Source organism: Oryzias latipes, chromosome 7 (genome assembly GCF_002234675.1).
Source record: "Oryzias latipes chromosome 7, ASM223467v1".
NCBI classification, from domain to species: domain Eukaryota; kingdom Metazoa; phylum Chordata; class Actinopteri; order Beloniformes; family Adrianichthyidae; genus Oryzias; species Oryzias latipes.
The window spans coordinates 24,218,683-24,240,645 of record NC_019865.2 but is presented as its reverse complement, the minus strand read 5'-3'; the positions used below and the strand labels follow the sequence as shown (position 1 = coordinate 24,240,645).

The window sequence follows — 21,963 nt, the reverse complement described above, 5'->3', positions numbered from 1 at the left end:
TTTTGTTACACATACCACAGTTGAAAATAAAAGAAAAAAACTCTAATTTATCTTGTGTTTTCATCTATTTCTTATGAGAAGTACTGTTTGTTGGGTATATTATAAGGGGTAAAGGTTACCAGGCAAACGTGATGGTGTAACTCTTTACAGCGAAAGTGTTCTAGGGTTGATATTACTGCTGAACACAGTTCACTAGTTACACTGCTGTGGCAGAACTCATTCACACTGCATTTCTCTGGTTATTGTAAATGCTGTTCTTGCATAGATCATTTCCATTCAAAATAAAGTTATTGTTATTGTGGATTTTGTTAATGACTTTGGTATGGCTTTTCTGTCTGTCATACAAACTAAAGCCTGCTAACTGCTGCTGCAACAGTTACGTTTCCCAGTTTGGGATCAAGAAAGCAACTTATCTAAATAATGTTTTGGGGCTTTTTTTCCTGACTGATAATTTGGATATTTGTTGTTCTAATATTCAAAAAGTTAACAATGTTGTCACAGAATCACAACCTGTTCAAGGTGTGCCCCAAAATGGGGTTTAGCGAGTTCTGAAGATGGATGGCACTTTTTTTTTTTTAAATAGGCAAACAACCTTAAATGTTGCTCACTATCCATCTTTTAAATCTGCTTATGGGGTCACAACACCCAGTTGCTTCTGGGTATTGGGGGAGGGACACCCTGGATGGTTTGTCAGTTCATTGCAGAGACACGCTTCCACATTGAGATGGGGGACTTTAGAGTCCACAATTAACTTATGGAGTATGTTTTTGGACTGTGGGAGGAAACCAGAGTGCCTGAAGAAAAGCCAAATGAGGGGAATAAGCTTCACACAGAAAGGACTGAGTTGGGATTTGAACCAGAGCCTGCTTGATGTGAGATTAGAGTGCTAACCACTACACCATCACAGAGCCACAAATATTGCTCTTGTTAGTGAATATGGTTTCAATTTCATTAACTTAGAACAAATCAATGGGCCCCTAGTCACCTCAGAAAATCCATCAGTGTCTCTGTAAAAAATAATATCACAACAAAGAGCAACAGCAACTCCACGTTATTCTTTCATATTTTTCCAGTAAGAAGTTACCTTTTCTGATGGCTGAAAGCAAAGAAAAACATTTAAAAGAGTGATGTCAATAAAAGAACATTAAAGTTACATAGTCTATGCAAAACCTATTAGTAACAATGAATGAACATAGGTGACAAATGTAGGAGAAAACGCAAAAAACATCAGATTTTAATTGTAAAAGGTGCTAAATTAGCTTGAAATTACTTTAGAAAAAATCTCTATAATCATAAAAAGTGCAGTAAAAAGTTGAAAAAACTGCTTGGAGAAATGCTAATAATAATTCATCTCAATATATTTATTATTTTTCTTTTAAAAGAAGATGACTAAATTAGGTCAATTTAAAAACATTTTTTAAACATATTTATACCACCTGAAAATGGTTGAAAGTTGCTATGAAAAATTAAAATGTCAGTATTTCATATAATCTGTATAAATCCAGCACAAATTATTTTAAGTTTTAAATGATCTTTTCAGCTGAAAGTTTGATTACTTCCTAGCTAAAGGTTTGAAACATTGATATTTATTTCGAGAAAGCATAAAAAAGCTTAAAACTTTAAAATCTATAACTATAAGCAGCAGGAAGAAACGGATAGTTTAATACTTAAATTGTGGAATTCTACGCAGTAAAGATTTGATGTCCTGAAAAAATGAAAAACTTTCTGAATCGTGAGAGGAATATTGAATTTTTTTTAAATAAAAAGTTGAATTATTACTTCAAGAAACCACTTTAAAATTAACACCTAATAAAGTTTTCAAAGTCAATTAAAATCACTTAAGAACAAAAAATAAATGTTCAGAAGATTAAAGTTTAAAAACGTTGTCCAGATTATTTTAAGTGACAACAATAGAAAACAGGAATTTAGGGTTTTAAATAGTAGCATGTAAAGAAACAGGACTAAAAGACAGAAAAGACCAATAAGACAAAAAAAAAGGTATTAGTGATCAGGGGGTTGAATAATCTGTGTATTGAAGCAAAAAAATGTGTCACTGAACTTTCCATCAACACAACATGAAATCCACTCAACTCCAGCCAAGAGGCATCTGCAGCTGAATGGAGGACACAAAGACCTCCAAGGAAGCAACCGATCACTGCACAAAGAGGCGTGTGGAGACATGCAGGCTGTTGGATTGTCATGCAACTCCAGAGACAGTTTGCAGATCCACAGGGGAGGAGGGTGTGGCGTCTCAGAGAACCCCCACAGACCATTCCCACCCACGCCACCTTTGAAATTAGAACCACAACAGTCCGGCTTCGCCGCAGAAGCCTTTTTTGGTTTGTGGGACGACAAAAAAGGTCGATTCAGATGTTGGGTTTCTTTCATGAAAACTGTCGATAAAATGGGGAAACGTGATAACTCAGAGTAATCAGAATATTCGAGTAATCAGATCTGATGCTTTTACGTGAGAAATCAAATCTTTAATCAAACTCTGCATATCAAACTATTATCACATTCTAATTGGCCAAGGAATCCGTTTTTTTCTTCAAAACTTGTGGTCTGGATTAAACTTTGGTTCTTTGAGTTCTCTTTCACAAAAGAGGCTGAAAAGGTTTACTGTTTAAACTCAAGCAAACTATTTTTGTTCCAATAACTAATTTTTGTTAATACTTTTTGTTTTATACTGTAATTTACACATGAATTATCTAAAATAACTGCATTAACGAGAGAGCAGGAACACCCTCACAGTCATTGGGGACATTTGGGTCAAATATTCACATTTCTTGTAAACAGATGACTGATCTGAACAGAAGCCCTTGAAGAAGCTAATGATTTTGAGCTCTTTTTGCCAGTTTTCCCGCGAGGCTTTTTTCAGAAAAAGCTAAACAAACTGAACTCAGTGAATAATAGATACAGATTTTAGTTATATGCATTAAAAAAGGGGTTGTTGGCCTTACTTTAAATCTGCCACAGTTCATTTTCAAGTGTATAACATAAAAACAACTATTTTACGTTTCTTAAGTTTGAACAACTTTGATAAAATATGCTGAATATATTTACTCAATTTTTCTTTCAAAAAAAACCTTATAAAATTAGTTAAAATAAGTTCATTTGGGCTGCCTGGTGGAACTATGGTTGCCTCACTGCAGGACTTTGGTTCAAATCCCGGCTGGAACCGTTCTGTGTGGACTTTGCATGTTCTTTCTGTGCATGTGTGTGTTTCCCTCCACAGGCCAAAACATGCTTCATAGGTAGATTGTTCTTAATTGGCCCAAACTGTGATGGTGCGTTTGTGGGTGCGGCCCTGCAGCAGACTGGTCACCTGTTCAGGGGGGGCGCCCCGCCTTCACCAAACAGCAACTGGGATAGGCTCCAGCAACCCCCTGACCCTGACAGGGGATGAACAGTTTCTGAAGATTTGTCTTCTTTTTAACACATTTAGAAAGTGAAGTTAGCAGTGACATGATCAAATACAATAACACATATGTTGAAAAAACTAAAGTCAAAGAAAAGCAGAATGAAACAAAAGCGACCAAGAGTGTAATCTAGTTATTCCTATCGAAACAAAAAATTAATTTAACAAATTTAGGAAAATGCTTTCTATCAAACTAGTTAAGCAAAAGGTTTTTGTTAACTTTGCACATAACGCCTTCATTGATTAGTCTGATTATTCATTAAATTATAATCTAAATTTGTTTTTCCTGTCTGGTCTTTTAACACAAAATGGTGCCATAAACGCAGATCACTATCATTGATGGAAGTAGATCATTTTTATTGCAATTATTAAGAAAGATGATCTGTATGACCAGTAAAACACGCAACTAACCAATATGTCTGTATAATTCTTCATCACTAAATAAGCCTTTAACACCTTTTTAAGGTCAAAAGTCAAATAAAACCATGACGGACTTCATTTTTAGTTACTAACTGACTGAATCCTTCATTTCCCTCTGTACTCATGAAGCTAAATGACAGTTTTCCGTGTAGAATTCATTGTTCCTCATCCATCCATCCTTCACCGGGTCTCGTCGGGGCGGTGCGGCTCTCTCCACTTTGACTTGCATGAGGTCTCTGGAGAAAACATCTGACCTAATAAAGCTTCAACAATGGCTCTGCCAAAGAACATTGGAGCTGTTTGTCTGCTCCCACCCTCCATAAAGTGGCAGAACAAAGAGCGGCGGGGGTGGGGGGTGTATGTTCAAACAACCCTCTTAAATTAGCAATTCTGCACTGAGAGAGTGGTTCTTTTCATGAGGGGAGGAGGGCAGCTCAATTTGTCTCTGAAAGCATCGTACAACAGAACTGAATGTAAGTTGATTTGATCACAGCTGTTCCTTCAGGCCAACAGCGCCGGTGTTTGCTGCCCCCTGCTGGAAACAGCCGGAAATGTACAGTAATGAGATGGAAGTCTTAACAAAAGTTATTTTATTATCTGGCAGGTTGGCAGTTTGGGAATGTAACCAACAGATATTGAAGATTTTGAACTACAGTCTGTCACGTTCCACTACTGTCCATGTGAGACCCAGAAGAAACACGCCCTCCAAACTCATGTTTGTTCTGCTTCAGAGAAAAGCTTGGATCTAAAACCAACGTGCGAGACAGCGGGGAAGGAACCGTCACTGCGTTCCCGCATGACTCGGCCTCGCCAGCCCCTTAAAAACTCGCAGCTTCCCTGCGCCGGTGAGGTCGAAGCTGTAGTCTGTGGTGACGTAGGGCGTTTCCCCTTCCAAGTCAGGCTGAAAGGCAGACGGATATCGGTCAAAGAGACGGCAGACAAGAGAGTGTGTGAGTGTGTGTGTGTGTGTGTGTGTGGGGGGGGTCAGCTGACCTGTGAGGTGAAGATGCAGGAAGGCAAAGAAATGGCTCCCAAAAGGAGGCAATTGACTTTCCTAAGGACGGAGGGATGGACGGGAGTCAACAGGAAGTACAGGCCCCGCGCCATGTCCACGCCCCGCAGAACACCTGGACGACATCATCAACAGCTGGTTACCGGGGTAACCTGTGGCCTGATGCGCACAACTATAGAAGCATGCAGGACTAAACCATTTCCAACCTTCAGGGGAAAAAGGAGGGAGTGGATAACTGACTGTTTGGAATTTTAAAAAAAAGTTTGTTTTTTGTATAAAAATTGCAAAAACAAACAAACTTCTTCAAGTTCCATTTTTTAAAGACCTTTTTGAGAAGATGAATTTCTCTGCCTAGATCCAAGCACTATGGACGAAGAAGAAAAAAAATCCTTGAACTTTTACTTATCAGTAATAGAGTAACATAAGAAATTACAATTACTGGACTACAGAAAGCCTCATTACTTCATGACTCGTGTTTTGAAAGCATAGGCGACTATTAAAACTAATTCATTGACATTGTCTGTTGGTTAAATGAAACAAAACAGATCATATTAAAAAAAGAATGCGTGCACGGATGTGTGCTAATGCAGAGCTGGAGATCGGTCAAAGTAAAGATGACGAGAGCGGAACTATAGACGTGGACGAATTCTTCTGGTCATTTGGCAACTGGAGACGTTCAAATTATTTTGTTGAAAACAAAGACAAAAACATTTCAGTTAAGAGCAAGTTATGCCCTGGACATAAACCCAATTTCCACTTTCTTATGTTTAGGGTTCTAAAAAACCAGATTTCTCTTGTGTGTAGCCTCTCTGCTTTTATTTTGTGAATTTTACAAAGGTATCTTTTCTGTGTAACATTTCTTCCCTTAAGAACTTTGATGTGAGTAGAAAAAAAAGTAAATTAATGAGTAGTTAATTACTCAAAATTAAGGAATGAGTGAAGTCATTGAATTCATATTTCATCCAATAAATAAAGTAATCAATTACTCTTTAAAAATATTTTACCCCAACACTTATTCTTGTTCACTTGTACACATATTTAATTTACACTTGATTATCTTGTAAGAAATCCAAGGATTGTGGAAAACTGTTCAGTATTCAGGTATTTCTCTCTGAGTCACACTGGCTGATTTTTTTTAATCTATTTTCGGTCAGTGAATCGGATCGTTTCAAATGAACAGATATTGACAAGAAATCAGATAAGCCACCACAAATTAAATTAAAATGACTCTTTACACCACTAATGCAGATAAATGCCGTTGAAAACAAATCTGGAGTGTAAATCAAAATGTAGAGCGGGCTTTGGGAAGCTGATATTTTACCAAAGCCCACACAGGGGCAGACGGGGGCCTGCGGCAGCAGCACCGGACCTCCTTTACTCGTGACCTTCTCCGTCAGGCAGCAGAGCCCCACCAGGCTGGCATTGACGGCATAGAACATGTGGGAGGGCACCACCTCGCAGTGGATCACGCCCAGCGCCACAGCAGCGTGAGGCACCTGAAGGGGTCACAGGATCTTTACAGATCTTTGCTGCATTTTAAGGGAGTTTGAGCGCCGGCTGCTTGTGTACCTGGTAGGGGGTCAGGCTGTGCAGGGGTCGAACCAGCCCGGGCTCGGGGGACTGCAGCTGGCTCAGGTAGGCCAGCAGTGACAGCTCCCGCTGCTCGTTGGAGCGCTGGTATTTCCTGTCAAAACATGGCCGTGGACATAAACGTCTCCTTCAGACTCAGAGGGTGGGGCTCGCGTCGGCGGCAGTGCACTTACGCTGTCCCCTGGCGGGCCACGCCTCGAAACTCTGCCTGCACGTCCAGGTGGGAGTAGGTTTTGGGCGGACCGTGACTCTCCGTACACTCGTCCATGGCGGTCTGAGCGGGCGGATGCGTCTGACAGCCGTGCGCCGTCCTCAAGAACTCCGGCGTGAGGGCGGGGCACTGGGTGGTGCTGCCGTGGCTGAGCTGGATGACATGCGAGACCGGCAGGACGCGGATCAGGTCCACCAGCAGCTGGAGTCCAAACCCTGTAAACACAGCAGACGTACGGGTTTGCCCTCCGACAGGTTCTCTGCCATTTCAACCCATCTGTTGGGGGAGCAAAGCCGACCTTTGACCCAGCCCATGGTGTTGATGATGAACGGCGTCTCTCTGCTTTTGGGGCGTCGGCGCCACAAAGACTTTAGGGATTCCAGGTAGCGGTCCATGTCTGCTTCACACGACACATCGCCGTAGTAAATCATGTGTTCTGGAGTGTTCTGGTGGGTGAACGGAGGCCCTGAAACCAACACAGCCACATTAACGCTACAGTGTGGTGCAATGCACACAAAAACACACAACAAACCAACACAGCAAATTCCAAAAACCACAGAAGAGCAAAGAGAACGCCAACAGAAACAGGGCAAAAGTAGACCCCCTAGAAATAGGTCCAGAATTTGAAACATTTTCTTCTAATATGCACAAAAAAAAATCCAGCAATCAGTAAGAAAAATGGTCTCACCAAGACTTCTTGTTTCAAAAATTCTAGTCATAAGTTTTTTTTTTTTTCAAGACACAAAACTGGACCATTTTTCTTGAAACTAAAGTCTTTTTACTTTCTTAAGCTACGTAGACACAAATTTAGCCCAGCGTTAGACATAAGGGGATAAAAATAATTTTTGGTTGTCCTTCGATACCAATATTCAACAGCAACTAAACCTACTCAGATGTCAGTACTTACATCTTTATTTCTTCTATACGTCTAATATAAACTGCTTCTTACGATGGACATTTAAAAAAACTCTTTAAATATTAAAAACAAACATTTTACTAAATATTGAAGCATCTAGTTACACAAAGTATTGCCATGTAAATCAAATACTGTTACAGTCAAATGAAAATACTTTATCTTACCCTATAATATATCAGAGAATTGATTACATTAACCAACACTGTAACCTAATGAGTATTTTTAAAACACTTGTATGGACTGGGACTAGTACAGCATTCCAAATATAAAGCAATATTTATATGTGATGAAAAGTTATAATATGATATAACATCTATTTCAAATAAACACATGTGTAAATGATCCCATGTTTACATTGTGCGCTGCAGTAGCAGTAAAGACTAATATCCCTGATCTTTTAAACAAGACATGCAGGTGCAATGTTGTCATTTTGTGATGCCTTCGGGCGTACTCTGTTCGTTCGGAAGTCACGTGACATCGTTAGTGTACACTTCGGTTTAAGCTTAAAAAGTCGGACGTCGGTTTCCCAAAAACTTTGAAAAAGAGTCGAAAAATACCAAAATGTTGAATAAAAGACCAGGTTGTCACACGGACAACCATCAGGTTTATTTTTAGTTGTCTTCCTCTAGTTGTCTCGGACAACAGGATAACCGCTTATTTCGAACGCTCTAGCCCATTGTGTTCACACTGGACGAACAGAGATGGGTTTTTCTTTTTTTCTACCATTTACTCGCGCATGTCCACCACCGATAGTTGGATGAGGCTTGGTGCGAAACATCGAAGCGGTGCAAATCTCACGACGTGGGCATGAAACGGTTCGGTTCGTTGCTAGCGTCCTTGCAATGGTGTTATTGTTGACCATCGTGTCAACAGAGAGGCTTTGTTTTGTTTTTTTCTAAAAACAGGCTCGTCGCCATGTCGCACTCACCAGATAAACCAGCCACACTCCTCCATGATCAATTTTTCAAACTGTTGTCGTCCATACGTCTCTACCAAATCCGATCACTGATTGGTCAAAGTTCAACCATGTCTATCTGGAAACAATGGCTGCGTGTTTTGTGCACAGAGCCCAAAAACAGTAGTGGAAACTTGCGTAGCTATGCGTGAATGTGGGTGTTTTGAACGCGAAAGCCCCAAACACACATTTACATAGACCTTCTATTGAAAATGGTTTCTTGAACGCGTGTCGCTGAGGGTGAACGTAACTTTAGGATTCCGTTTTTGCAGCATGGGAGGAAACGTACCCAGAAGTGGCTCTCTGACGGTCAGCATTGACAAACAACCAGCAGGAGTGAACTCTGTCTGACCGAGGTCCCCTTCCAGATAATCCACACTGGAAGTACTACAGAGCAGAAAAGAAGAAACAAAAGGTGAAGATATTTTAAGAGTTAGGCTTAAATACAGTCAGAAGAACTCTTGGTCCAGTTTATTGAAAGAAGTAAGGTGGAAAGTTTTGACTCCTGTCAGTTAGAAATAAACTGAATCTGTCTTTAAGCTCCGACAGAAATGCTAAAAATGAAGCAACTTATTGGAGAACTTACTGGTTGAGTAAAGTGTTGATGAGGACGCGGATGAAGGTGGACTTTCCCACATTCTTGATGCCACACACGAGGATAACAGCCGATCCGTCCATGTCTCCTACAAACAACAGAACAAAAACAGTTCACAGATGCAGTGATCCCTCGCTATGTCGCGTTTCATCTTTCACGGCTTCACAGATTTTTTTTTTTACAGTGCGGTTGTTTTTACAGTGCATTGTACACTGAACTTGGCCACTGAACTTCAGCGCACGGCACAAGAATGGGACCCTATGATGAGTTTTTCATTGCAGTTCTCAAATATAATCCAAGGTGGCATATCTGTTTATAAAAATCTTGTTGCTCAGAAAAAGAAAGAGCGCCAACAACTACCCATAACAAAGTTCTTCTCTCGGAGAAAGACTCAGTAGACACAGACGCTACAGCAGAGCGGAGTCAGGATGAAGAGGCACAGCTGGGACTGGGATACGCGAGTGACCTTGTGTTACTATTTTAAAATTTTTGTTTTAAACAAATCTTGAGCTTTAAAACAGGTTTTGATTTTTGGTTTCATTCTATAGTTCGGTATTGCATTGTAAAATAATAAAAAAAAATAAAGCTGACTACTTCACGGATTTCACTCGCGTGTTAATTTTGGAACGCAACTCCTGCGATAAACGAGGGATCACTGTAATCTACTTAAACAAACGGAGGGCAGAGAAGTAACGAGATGGCAGAAACATGTGTGCTAGCGGGGCTAAATGTCATCTCTGCGAATGGAACTAAATACTGACGGAGAAACTCACCTCTGCAGGCGCTGACCGCTGTGTTCAGAGCGTCTCTGTAGCTCTGCGACATTTTCAGGCCCTCGACGGTGCTGGTCAAAGGAATCACCCCCAACCCGTTGAGCGGAGTGTCCAGAACAGCTGACATGAGTTCATTCTAGAGACGCGACAACAAGAAGGATGTTAAAAACGAGCGTAAACATAACTGTCTTTTCATCCATCTAAACATATCCTAGCTACATTTCTGTTCATTTGGTCCCAGAGGCTGTAAATTAGAACTGGACTGAGCCTTCATCTCCAACAAAATGAAGTCATGTCAGTCGCCTTTTTTTGCCATATGGGCGCCATCAGGTGGGAACCAAACAATGTCAGTAAGCAGCGTTTGGTCCAAGTCGGTCTTAGTCAATATTTCTATGGCAACCACTCTCGCCCATCACAAGTGAGGTATTAAAGACCCACACCAAGGAAAATTGTGTTTTTACCATGTTCTGCTGGCATTTGTCTCATCATGGAGAGCAAAGGAATTTAAGCTCAAATTGCATTTGTGAGCATTTCTTTATTCAAATTGTTGTGAATCAGGAGAAGACCAAAAGAAATTTTGTGACATCAAAAAAATTCTCTGCTCCATTCTGATGCATCCACTTGTAGACAAATAGATCCGTGTGCGTCTTTGTTTTCCTGTAAGCTAGCGGGAGAGAGTGTAAACAGGGTTGTTCCGAGTCAGTAGTCCTGCCCAGAACTCAGAGGTAAATTTCTAATAAACTCCTGTTGCTCTGCAGAAACTAGTTTCTAGAAAATGACACAGGTTCGGTTTGATTTGGACTAAAAACAATACAATCATAATTAAAAGACCACTGGGAACGCTTTTACACTAGATCAAAGGATGATCGATTGGGCCTTTAAAGGATTGAGCAAATACGTTTGATGATTAAAATGTAAAAAGCTGAGAGGGAATTCTTAGGCTTACCGCTGGGGGGCTGAACAGCTCGCTCAGATGAGTGAAGCTGGACAGAAAGCGGGTCAAAGGCGTCTCCATGGGCTCAAGCAGGATGACCGAGGATGCCAGCATTATCTTCTTCAGCAACTTCTTCCGTGATGCTGCAGGCAAAGAGCACTTTGATGAATAAAAAGCTGAAGATTTTTCTTTTCTTTTCGATTGTTAAAACTTTCTTTGAGTTCCATACCCGGTGGAAGGTACTTTTGTAGAATCTGCGACGCCTCTGTTCGGTCATTTCGGTGGAAGTGTGAGGTTTCCAGAGCCCTGATGGTGAGGGGACAGTGCGACGCCGGGGAGTAGACAGGGTAGGACTTCTGGCCCTCTTCGATAGTGAATCCCATCACTTCCACACGGCCATAGAGACAAGTCAAAAAGCACTTCCCTCTGAAACATAAGGTCTAAAAAAAATTAAACCATAATGTAAATCACAAAAGCTTTATAAGTTTACTCGGTTAGTTAGCATGCTAAACCTACTTGATCTTGCTGCATGACCAGCACAGCATGGTTCTGTCGATCATCTCTCTGTGCACAGTGATGGAGAGCCTCTCCTTCCAGTCTACCAAACTTGACATCCCACGTCTCCCCTGTGGTCTGCAATCCATTTCTGTGAATTATCTGGGAATACTCCTTCAACTGTTGCAGGTCCTCTACCTCCTCATCCAAAGTGAACATGGAGCTTCCGTTAGTCTGAGGGTTCGTTTTCCTAACTCCAGACTCCGAAGGCTTGCTCTTGTTGTGGTCAGAGACCGTTTTTGCTTTATTTTTTAGCCTCTTCACAGACGGCTTTTTCTTGGCAGAGACCTGATGCTCCTTTACCACCCTGACCATGACGGGGCTGGAGTTCAGATCAGAGGACTTGATGGAGGGTCTGCATCTTTTGCTCCTCACGTCTTTCCACTTCTGAGATTTCCCTTTGACCTGCGCTTGTTTGTTCACCTTCATGATCACCTAATCAAAGATGGGGACAAAAAGGAGGAGAAGACTCACTGAAGCAGGAGGCGACACAGGAAACTGAATAGTTAGCCAAAGCTACACTCGGCTACAAACTCAGAAGGAAAGCAATAGCTTTGTGTTTGTTAAGAAGAAACACGATTTTACAACAGTATTATGACAAAACTATTTTTGAAATAACAAATTAATTTAAATGGCTAGCGTACCAATACAGGTTTTTCCCGTGTTAGCATTAGCTGCTAGCCTACCTATTTCAGAATGATGGGAAATGCTTACCTCTTAGAAAGAAAACCCGAGGCGCAGCTGTAAAGAGCTCCAACTGCCGCTGTATTAGCCAGGTAGGTAGTAAAACTGATTACCTCATATCAAAGAAGAGGCTCATTTGTGCAAGCAATGCTACTAGCATGCTAGCAGACGCGTGTGAACCAACGGGCTTTTCGTGGGTTGGATCAATCAAACGAAGGTCGGGATGTGATTGGCTGTCACGTTGTTAGGCAACGAAAATCCGCGATGTACTGTTTTTTCCCCTTTAACTTAAAAAAATTGTGTTTACATTTTGACCAACTACATAAACATTTTGAACAAAAAAAAACAATAGTTAAAAAAAATTATTAAAATACTCTTCCATGCGTTTTTGTATCTGTGCTGTGTCAACTATTAATTTCCCATTTTTGCTTAGTGTCTTCCATTAATTAATACAAATATTTATCAGTTTATTTATCAGTCAATTTCTTTAATTTAACTCTATATATTATAAACAGAGATAGAGTTAAAACGGGTTGTTAAAAAGTGTGTTTGCGACTGGTCCAATTTCCCAGTTATCTTGGGGTAAAAAAATGGCCGGCAGCAACTGTCCAAGAGTGATATTGTTTTTATGTGACGCATCCGTTTTTCATAAAAAATCAGTTAAAAAAAACGATGTTACTTAACGAACAATATAAAAATATAAAATATAAATAGTTATTTAGTTCGATAGTCAAACAGAATTTTGGAAAACTAAAGTTTATTGTGGGACAACAGCAACCTTTCCCGGAGTTAAATGTGAGCGGCGTCACATCCTCTTCCTTCTGCTGCTTTTGGGGCCTTCACGAAACGAAAACAATACGGACGATGCGTTATTTTTGTGTTTTACATTTATATGCGCCTGGCAGCTTGACTGGACGCGGTTTGTCTCCAGGTTCTAGTTAAATAGATGTCCTGCAGACCTTCTGATGAGGCGCAGATTTCCCGGCGCGGCTGGCTTAGGGAGCGTCTTTAAAGATCCTCGAACGAAAATAAACGTGGAGGTGCGTACTTGGGGAGCTGGGGAATCGCTCACAAAAATGTCAGGACCTAATCATCCAATGTTAAAAATATACATTTATTCTGTTGGCAAGACTCTCTTTAAAAATTTAGTTATTTCAATACATTGATTTTTCCCAATTGGAAGATAAAAATGAAAATATTTTCTTCAAAAATATCTTTGCAGCTTCAACATATAATTTTAGAAATTGTTTATTTTAAGAGGGACTACTTATTGTAGAGAAAGCTGTCCTAAAAAATTCAGAATTATGAAATGCAAAAATACCATTTTGTATTCAAATTTAACTTTATTTAAAAACACATTTACTGTTTTTATTAGGACTAAAGAACTTTTTTTCCCTTAAATATATAGTAATTTGATAACATTTATAGCATTTTTCTTCAATAATTACGCTTAAAAGACCATAAAATTCAAATGATAATAGAAAAGATATTTAGGCGCAAAAGTCAAAATACAAATTTCTACTGTCACTTAAGAAAAAACCCTGAATTCTTCATCAAAGTTAATGAGTTATTAATGGAAACATCTATCGTTCAGCTTTTTTTTGTGTGTGTGGGAAAATGATAAAAAATGAGGCATTATAAAAGAAAATCTTTAGAAAATAAGATGGCCTTATTCGTTATTAACATCAAACTTCCACAGTAGGTTTAAAAGTAGCAGCTTTAACTGGATAACTTAGCAAAGTGCAGAACAAAGTTTTTGTATTAAAAAAATAAGGTTGTGATGCCTTTTTTGTGAAGTACATGCTGGTACACTAAGTAAAAATAATATTTATATATTGCATAAATGATTTTCAGTGTACTGTTTATTTAGCATAAACTAACAAATTCATGAACTGCTGTTTATGTGGTTGCAGTGAAACTGGAAAAATGCGTGCTGCGGAGAGCCATCATGCGAGGCGCGTTCTTTCCTCTCTCAACCAGCAGAGGGCGACGGGGAGGTTTTGCGATGCAGTGCTGAATGTGGGACAAGGGGAGCTGTATCTGGCCCACCACAGCGTCCTGGCCTGCTTTAGTGAGCTCTTTAAGCCGTCTGACAACCCCGCTTCTCTGTCCATCGAGGTGTCGCTCAACGGTTGCCCCGGTGACGGGCTCCAGCTGCTCCTGAACTTCATCTACACGGGAAACCTTAAGTTGGACCCCAGCAACCTGGAGAAGGTGCAGCAGGCGGCCTCCAGCCTTTGCGTGCCTGAAGTTCTTGCGCTCTGCCAACAGTTCAAAGAAACTTCAGTGGATCTTGTTAAGCGTAGAAGAGGCAGACCTAGAAAGAGTGAAACATCCAAGGCATTAAATGAGGACTTGTTGCCTTCAGCTTCAGAGGATGTGTCCAGCTTGGATTTTGCCAGTTTTGCCACAGGAACTCGTGCCACCACAACCCGTTCAGGTCGAGTGGTGAAAGGCCCAAAGCGACTAGTATCTGATGGGAGCCCCGACTCTGAGAACACAATGGTCGTGGTCACTGCTGTGGAGGAAGAGGCTGCAGAGAACCTGTGTCCAGAAGCTGCCGAAACTCACGTAGATGAGAGCATTTGCATATAAAAGTTTCACACACTTTAGACAATGTAATATTTTATTCCTCATCATTTGACTCTTTGCACAGGATGCAGTGCTACAGCTTGACCCGCACAGAAACGGCGAAGATGATGAAGATGCTGAGGACTTTGAATGTGTCGCTGTAGACACAGATGAGGAGTACGCACCTGTCAGTGAGCCCACGCCGTCCGCCCAACTTGTGGCAAAGAATCCCAAAGCGGAGAGCCAAACGAGTGTCGACGCTGTGGAGGACGATTCCAGAACAGACTCCGTGTCATGTGCCACGTGCCACAAGTCCTTCAAGAGCAAATACTACCTGAAGGTCCATAACAGGTATCGGGTTTCATCTCTTTGGTTGGGTGGAGCTGTGGAGAACTGTCACTGATTGTTCTTCCTCAGGCGGCATACCGGAGAGAAGCCCTTCACTTGTCAGAAATGTGACAAGAAATACTTGAGGAAGGAGAGTCTTTTCCTTCACGAGACCCGTGGCTGTCCCATAGAGCAGGTACGTGAGGCGAAAAGCATGCCTGAGCTGCTTCTGTGGCCAGGAGTCCTCAGGGATGTTCTCTCCTGTGGTTCCAGAAACACTCCTGTCGGTTGTGCTCCTCCTCTTTTGACACCAAGGCGGAGCTTTGCTCACACATCGTTTCACACACTGGACAAATGCCATATAGGGTATGCCTAACTTTACAAGTCATGGATGCACTTTATGATAATGCTGATTTTTTTTTAAAAAGGAGTTCTGGCTTCATGTGTTTCAGTGTTTGACATGTCACGAACAGTTTATGTACAAGAACAGCCTTACCATGCACATGATGAAGCTCCACGGTCATCCCAAACCTCATGCAGTGAGTACGATTGACACACTTTTTTTTCCTTTTGCATGCAGCCTCTTCTAGTCAAAATGTATGATGAACATCACTTACCTTTTTTTTAAGTAGGAGAACTTGCAGAATTGGTGATTCTGGTGTGGCCCAAACTCTTGCCCTAAGTTTACCTTGCAAGTGAACGTTGGTGTGGTTTACAACATTGTAACTGCAAACAATTGTTTTGGAAAACGGAGGGGGGAAAAAATAACAAAGTCTGATCTGTTTTGTGAAGAAAATGAAAAACGGTTCAAAACTCATTTACCCTATTTTCTGCTCTATAAAGCGCTATCAAAAGCTTTTATTATTTTCAAAAAATCTTAACGACATGCCTGCGTCTCACCTACTTTACCCTTAATTATTCTTGTTGGTTGTTTAAATGTTCACCATTAACTGTCGCTCGCAGTATGGCTGTAGAAATAAAGTAGTGTATGAATATTTTGGCTGTACAGGCTCCACGATCAGTCTACAACCTTAATATTTTGTACGGGCTACTTGCATGTCCTGTACAGGTTTGACCATTTTTGTGCCTACAGACAGCCCGTATTTACGCTTAGGGGAACTTGTGACTAAGGCTTTAGCAAATCCAATCAGGATAGTGTGGCCACCGAACGCAGAAGGGCTACTTTTCTGAGATTCCACAGTCAGAACAGGCTTGAGTTTTTGTACTGCCTCTGTAAGCGAAGAACCTCTAACATTGTGTGGTTTCTAGTGCTCTCAGTGCCCCAAAACCTTCTTGACCCGGACTGTGTTGAGGGTGCACGAAGCAACCAGACATCGAGGCGAAAAGCCTTTTGTGTGTGAGGAGTGTGGCCACCGGGCATCCAGTCGAAACGGCCTGCAGATGCACATCAAAGCCATTCACAGGTAGTGTTTTACACACGACGGACATGAATTGCACTTCAAGAAAAAGCTATCAACTTATCATCACCAATGGCGTTTGTCCTGCTTCCCAAGAAATGAGCGACCCTTTGTGTGCAACCTGTGTGGCCATGCGTTCTCCCAGAAGAACAACCTCAACATGCATCTGCGGATCCACAGCGGCGAAAGACCTTACCAGTGTCACCTGTGTGGAAAGACCTTCAGGACTCAGGGTTGGTAATGTGGAAACACTAGGGTGATACCACTGTAAAGAAAGTAATATCAAGGTTCTCAAATTCAAACCAAACATCAGGTTGAAAGTTGATAGGTTTGACCCAGGCTTTGATCTTCCTTATGCTCCCCAAATCATGTGTTCCACGTTGGTTTTCCTGCATGTTTTTTTAGTGTTACTCTGCTCAATAATTCATCATCAGCCTTTGTAGAGACTTTAAACGGTCATTACAGCCAGTTGGGTCTAAGTAGGGTAGGATGGAAAACATGCAGGACATGCGATCAATGAATGTCTGATTGGTACATAGAGCCCGCAACCGGACTTGAAAACTTGTGTAGCGACACGCGATCACAAGCTTTCTGGACGTGGAAGCCCAAAGTTCTGATCTACGTGCATTTGGATAGACCAGGGGTTCTCTTAGTTTTTGTAGCGGAGGGCCAAATTAGGAACTTGACATTAGCCTGTGGGCCAGTTTTGGTGGAAAAGGAAAATGGATAAACAGAAAAAGTAGTTTTTGATAACTTGAATGGCCCAGTTTCACTTGTACAGGTCCTCCAGATGATTTCCCAGTTGCTGTCAGAGGTTGCTGCCCAGATCTGCTACTCGTTTAGTATTTGTGTCATTTGACAGACTTTATTCTTCAAATTTTATATTTGTTCTGGACAGACAATGTCAGCTACTCTCAGCATACATTCTTTTTACAAACTCCCCGTCACTTAAGGGCTTGCCATGCCCAACCATTTCCACAGCCACAACATGGCTAGCTTCTGTCACAGCTTCAATGGATTTAGCCATTTTTGTAAACATCTGCTGTACAGCATAGCCTTGTCGTAGTTGTTGGAGGTTATTGTAGCGCTCCTCGCTGGTAAATTTGTCATAGTTTTTATGATTTGTAACATAATGATGATTTATATTGAATACTTTAAGCATTGCATTTACCTGCTTTCAAATAAGGCACATGACTATATCCCGCCCATGAGTTACGACAAAGTAAGCATTTGTCCACTTAGCTTGAAAGCGCCTTTTCTTCTCGCCAACACAACATTTTTCCTTGAAGGAACCTGCTCTGTATCTCTCTCCAAATTCTGCTCTGATTCCATTTCTACTGTAAGTCACGGTCCTTCCTTTGCAGAGGCAGTGACTTAAATGTTGTCTGCCCTTCTGTACTGTTGACACCCAAGTGTAATTATTAGCTTTTTTTTCCTGCAGATGTCACCAAAAACCACGAAACAATATTTTTCCAAGTAATCTACAGCTGGTTTGATAACCATCATTTAGGATTTAACCCTTGTGCTATCCTAGGCACTTTAACGTTGGGAGTTGGGTCATCTAGACCCACTAGACAGTGCTCTGAACCTTTTTTCTTCAGTGATTTGTGATCTTCACTGGTGTCTATGGATTACATGAAATCTTTCCACCTTTATCCACCTTTGTCATGGTAGGGAGAACACGTCGATGTAAGAGTGGGGTCATCTAAGATAGCACAAGGGTTAATGAGGGCCACAAAAAATCTTCCCGCGGGCCACCATTGGCTCCTGGGCCGCACTTTGAGGACCCCTGGCTGAGATATACAGAGATTAGCTACAGCTACTGCAGAGGAGCTAGAAAAAAGGAGAAGAAAGTCTACCATAAAAAGGATTTCCCACAGTTTTCAGTGTTACCATGGGTTTGTTTTGACAAACATGTACACTATAGTTGTGGCCTTCAATGCCATTTTTACCCAAGTTTCAACACAACAAATGTATTCTCTCTATCCACCTCCCCCGCTGCCGTAAAGGGGAAGGTAGCATGAAAGCAAATTCTGGAACATATAGGGCAGGGATCCCCAAATCCAGGCCTTGACGGCCGGTGTCCTGCTGGTTTTCCAGTAACCCTGCCTTATCTGCTGATGATGACCTGGATCAGGTGTGTTTAGCCAATAAGGAGATTCGGTGGCAGGTTGGTTGACCAACATGTAGGACACTGGCCCTCGAGGCTTGGATTTAGAGACCCCTGATGTAGGGGGACTAGGAGTGGAATTGAAAGCAAAACTGCTGGTTTGTATTGCTCAAAGATTGGTCTGATCTAACAGATAGTGATCTCATTAAATATATCTATTTTTTTGTTTACTGAAGAAGAACTGTATGATGGGAGTGCTGATTTCCTTATTTTCTAGTTTTTAGTTCTAGTGTTTTGTCATCATTTCGGATCAGCTAAATTTGGTTGACTCACCGTTTTCTCTGCTAATATCCAACTCCAGCCAGCCTGGACAAACACTATCGGACTCACACAGGTGAGCGTCCCTTCACCTGCGACGTGTGCGAGAAGCGCTTCACTGAGAAAGGCGCCCTCCTTCGCCACAAGGCCAGCAAGCACGAGGAGGGCCGTCCCCACTGCTGCCACATCTGTGGGAAAACTTTCAAAGGTGAGGCATGCTGACCTGGTCACAAACACAGATCTCTGTTGGCGCAAAAGAAACTGCAAGCTGTTTTTTTTTCTTTCCTTTTTCCAGCAAAGGAGCAGATGCGTGTCCATCTGCGACGTCACAAAGGGGTGAGGAACTTTGAGTGCAGCGATTGTGGCTACAAGTTCACTCGGCAGGTTAGTGCAAACGCAACACTTCAGAAAAATTAGATACAAAACACCAAATAGATTTTGTTGTTTTAACATGTTTTCTTAAAATTGAAAAATACTGTATAATCAGAGAAAATATGGAGAAACAGGCAAAATGTACGTTTTTAGAATTTAGTAAATCTCTGGTTTTAGTCGATAGAAATTTTTTTTCTCATACTGTCAGAAATCGGAAAATGATTGATGGGAGAAGAAAAAGTTTTGACGTACTGACATATGTCACACCCCATGTGGGATTTAAACTTTGTTGGCCACGAAGGCTACAAGGCTTTATGAAGTTTTGCAAAGGTTGAAATTAGTGCAATCGGAGGGGGGGGGGGGGGGTATTTTTACTGCACCAGAATTACTTTACTCTGGGGTCGGGTTCATTTAGGAGGTTTAAAAACGTATCTGAACCCTGGTGCTTACCAAAGGTTATGTGAACTCTGGACCACATCAAAAGTGAACCCCGACCTTGCAAGTGAATCCTGGTGCAGATAACTACAGTGTGAATGCAAATATACTGTTGAGTGGACCAAAAAGTCAAAAAAGCGAACCAAAGCGAGTGGTAGGTGTAAGAGCCATGTCATTCGGATAATCTGTTAATAAAAATGTTTAAATTTCTTATTGGTTTAGTTTTTGTTAGTCCTTGTTCCATTTGAGTTCAGCCTCAATCGGTGTAAATGCAATCAGTTCAGAGACTTAAGAGGGAGCCAATTTCTAGAACAATAACTGTTTGAGAGGACAAAACATTCTCCTTCCTTCTTAAGGTATGTGAAAGAGTGTAACCATGAGGTGCTTGATCTGTCCGTGTTCATCCTGATATAAAAACAGGCAAACTTCAGAACAGATGGAAACACACATGCAGTGCAGCTGAAACACGTTCATATCCCAGATCATTTCATGAGGGAAGAAGTTTTGGGAATATAAAAATGTTTTAGTTTTATAGTTAAGATCAAAATCCGACTGGTTGGGGCCTAGACAATGGATTTAGTTTTGACCATTACATTGTTGGTTCCACCACTGCCACAGTGTTTGTGCTTCAGCAACTGATCAACCAACTGTTTGTCAGCAAATTTGTCATTTTTCAGACATGGAAGGAAAAACCCAACACAAATGGATGTGACACGTGTCCATCTTTCTGAGCTGTCGCCAGCGCCTTTCAAGATTTAGATTCTGCATCACAGAAAATTTAAGAAACGCAGGAAAAAAACTAAATTGTGACTGATTTTAAACAAGAATAAAGCATAAAGAGTAAATAACTAGGAATCATTTTTCTTTGTAACTTAATAAACAAAAATAATAATTTGTTCTGCACTGCTTTTCTGATATCTTTTTCCCTGTGGAAGCAATTTAGTTACTTAATTAAATAAAATTAAGTTTTTATGTTTAAAGACGCGTGTTGCAACCATTGAGTGTATAAGAACTGGACTGAGTGACTCCTCCCCCCTGGTATTCCAAACAGGAAGTACCCTCTGGCTTCAAGAAGCTAAACTCCCAGACTTCTGTAGAGAAATAAACAGCTGTTACTCAGTCAATCTATTTCTCAGAATCACCATTTCTTGCTCTGTTTTCTTTTTATAACCTGCTATATATGAAGTCAGAAGCCTCAATAAAAGCATGTGGTCTCACGTTGTACATTCAAAACGTTAAATGCCAGATTATATCAATTCCACTTTAAGTAGGGGTGTGGACTTCCAACAAGCTCACTCGATTGGCGAGAATGGTTGCTATAGAAAGAATGACTCAGACCAACCAATCACTGCCTACTGACGTCGTCTGGCTATAACACGGTGACATCTGTATAGTCAAAAAATTGCACTTTCTGTGACGTCACACTCAGTCCAGTTCTCGTATACAGTCAACGAGGAAAACTTATTTTCTTTAATTCCAAACTGTTTGTTTTCAACTATGAGGGATTTGTGAAGATGCTGTAAAAGCAGCTTGTCTTTCAGGAATCACCCCTGTCTTCCGTCTTCTACTCCAGGCTCACCTGAGACGCCACAGCCAAATTCACAAACGCACGGAGAACTACAACCCACGGCAGAGGAAGCTGAGGAACGTCATCATCCAGGATGAAGGGGAAGCCGCAAATCCTGGTGAAGCCCCGAATGTCATTGATGCCTCCTCAGACTCCACAGACCTACTGTCCGACCTGGGCTCCATTCGTATCGTGACAGTGGAATAGTGGAAGTAGTCGGTAACCAGAAAACCGGACAAGCTGAGGATGCAGGAAGCCTGTCTGTAGTTAAGTCTGCTGGACCACCAGGCTTTGGGAGGACACGGTTATAAAGAAGACTCTTCTAAACACCTGACATTTCCATCTTTTTCTCAGTAGGATTTGTGCTTGATATTAGAGATATTGATCCCTAACACAATGTTATCCAACTGACCTGAAATCTGAAAAAAAGAGAGTCTGCTAATGTTTAGACAAAGAATTCTAAACAGAAGAAATGCACGCTGAAGTAGGATCCTGCATGAAATGTAATTAATGTAACTACAGCAGATAATTAAAGTTCACCACTCTTCATCATCTTGGACTTTTTTTTGAATAAGAACTGACAATATTTGAGGTTGAAAACTACATAAGCCTACGCTGTAAAATGCATAGAAGTCTCACTCCGATCATCTTTTGATCTGTTGTCAAATCGTTCCCAGTAGTCTTTACTTAGGATCATGCAGATTTTAGGCCAAATCAATAAACCTGTATCGTTGTGTAGGACGTAGTTTGTGCAGAATGGCAGGAGTTCAATAGAAATTCAT

At 41.2% G+C, this 21,963-nt stretch overlaps 2 protein-coding genes across 2 annotated transcripts; one reads left to right on the top strand and one right to left on the bottom strand.

Annotated features, from left to right (window-relative positions):
* Positions 1 to 4,411: 4,411 nt before the first annotated feature.
* nol9 (nucleolar protein 9) lies at positions 4,412 to 12,293 on the bottom strand. Its single transcript, XM_004086291.3, has 13 exons — positions 12,094 to 12,293; positions 11,341 to 11,814; positions 11,054 to 11,264; positions 10,837 to 10,967; positions 9,891 to 10,026; positions 9,109 to 9,205; positions 8,812 to 8,909; positions 6,950 to 7,117; positions 6,614 to 6,866; positions 6,420 to 6,534; positions 6,172 to 6,346; positions 4,832 to 4,965; positions 4,412 to 4,739 (listed from the first exon to the last, which is right to left on the bottom strand). Exons 2-13 carry the CDS (start codon positions 11,806 to 11,808, stop codon positions 4,620 to 4,622), a joined length of 2,106 nt encoding a protein of 701 aa, XP_004086339.1. The 5' UTR covers positions 11,809 to 11,814; positions 12,094 to 12,293; the 3' UTR covers positions 4,412 to 4,619.
* A 552-nt stretch (positions 12,294 to 12,845) lies between these two features.
* Positions 12,846 to 21,733, top strand: LOC101161711 (telomere zinc finger-associated protein). The gene is made up of 11 exons (XM_004086297.4): positions 12,846 to 13,103; positions 13,977 to 14,634; positions 14,720 to 14,985; positions 15,052 to 15,157; positions 15,235 to 15,327; positions 15,414 to 15,500; positions 16,231 to 16,385; positions 16,476 to 16,612; positions 18,851 to 19,015; positions 19,103 to 19,191; positions 21,188 to 21,733. The coding sequence occupies exons 2-11, from the start codon at positions 13,990 to 13,992 to the stop codon at positions 21,386 to 21,388; spliced, it is 1,944 nt and encodes a 647-aa protein (XP_004086345.1). The 5' UTR covers positions 12,846 to 13,103; positions 13,977 to 13,989; the 3' UTR covers positions 21,389 to 21,733.
* The last annotated feature ends 230 nt before the right edge of the window (positions 21,734 to 21,963 follow it).

Excerpts from the sequence above, each read along its gene's own strand:
- nol9 (XM_004086291.3), bottom strand. The coding sequence starts at position 11,808 with ATGAAGGTGAACAAACAAGCGCAGGTCAAAGGGAAATCTCAGAAGTGG. Across the intron at positions 11,265-11,340 it reads TGGTCATGCAGCAAGATCAA|ACCTTATGTTTCAGAGGGAA; the intron begins GTAGGTTTAGCA and ends AATTTTTTTTAG. Across the intron at positions 4,740-4,831 it reads CCTGCATCTTCACCTCACAG|CCTGACTTGGAAGGGGAAAC; the intron begins GTCAGCTGACCC and ends TCTGCCTTTCAG.
- LOC101161711 (XM_004086297.4), top strand. The coding sequence starts at position 13,990 with ATGCGTGCTGCGGAGAGCCATCATGCGAGGCGCGTTCTTTCCTCTCTC. Across the intron at positions 15,328-15,413 it reads CTGGACAAATGCCATATAGG|TGTTTGACATGTCACGAACA; the intron begins GTATGCCTAACT and ends CATGTGTTTCAG. Across the intron at positions 16,613-18,850 it reads AAAGACCTTCAGGACTCAGG|CCAGCCTGGACAAACACTAT; the intron begins GTTGGTAATGTG and ends ATCCAACTCCAG.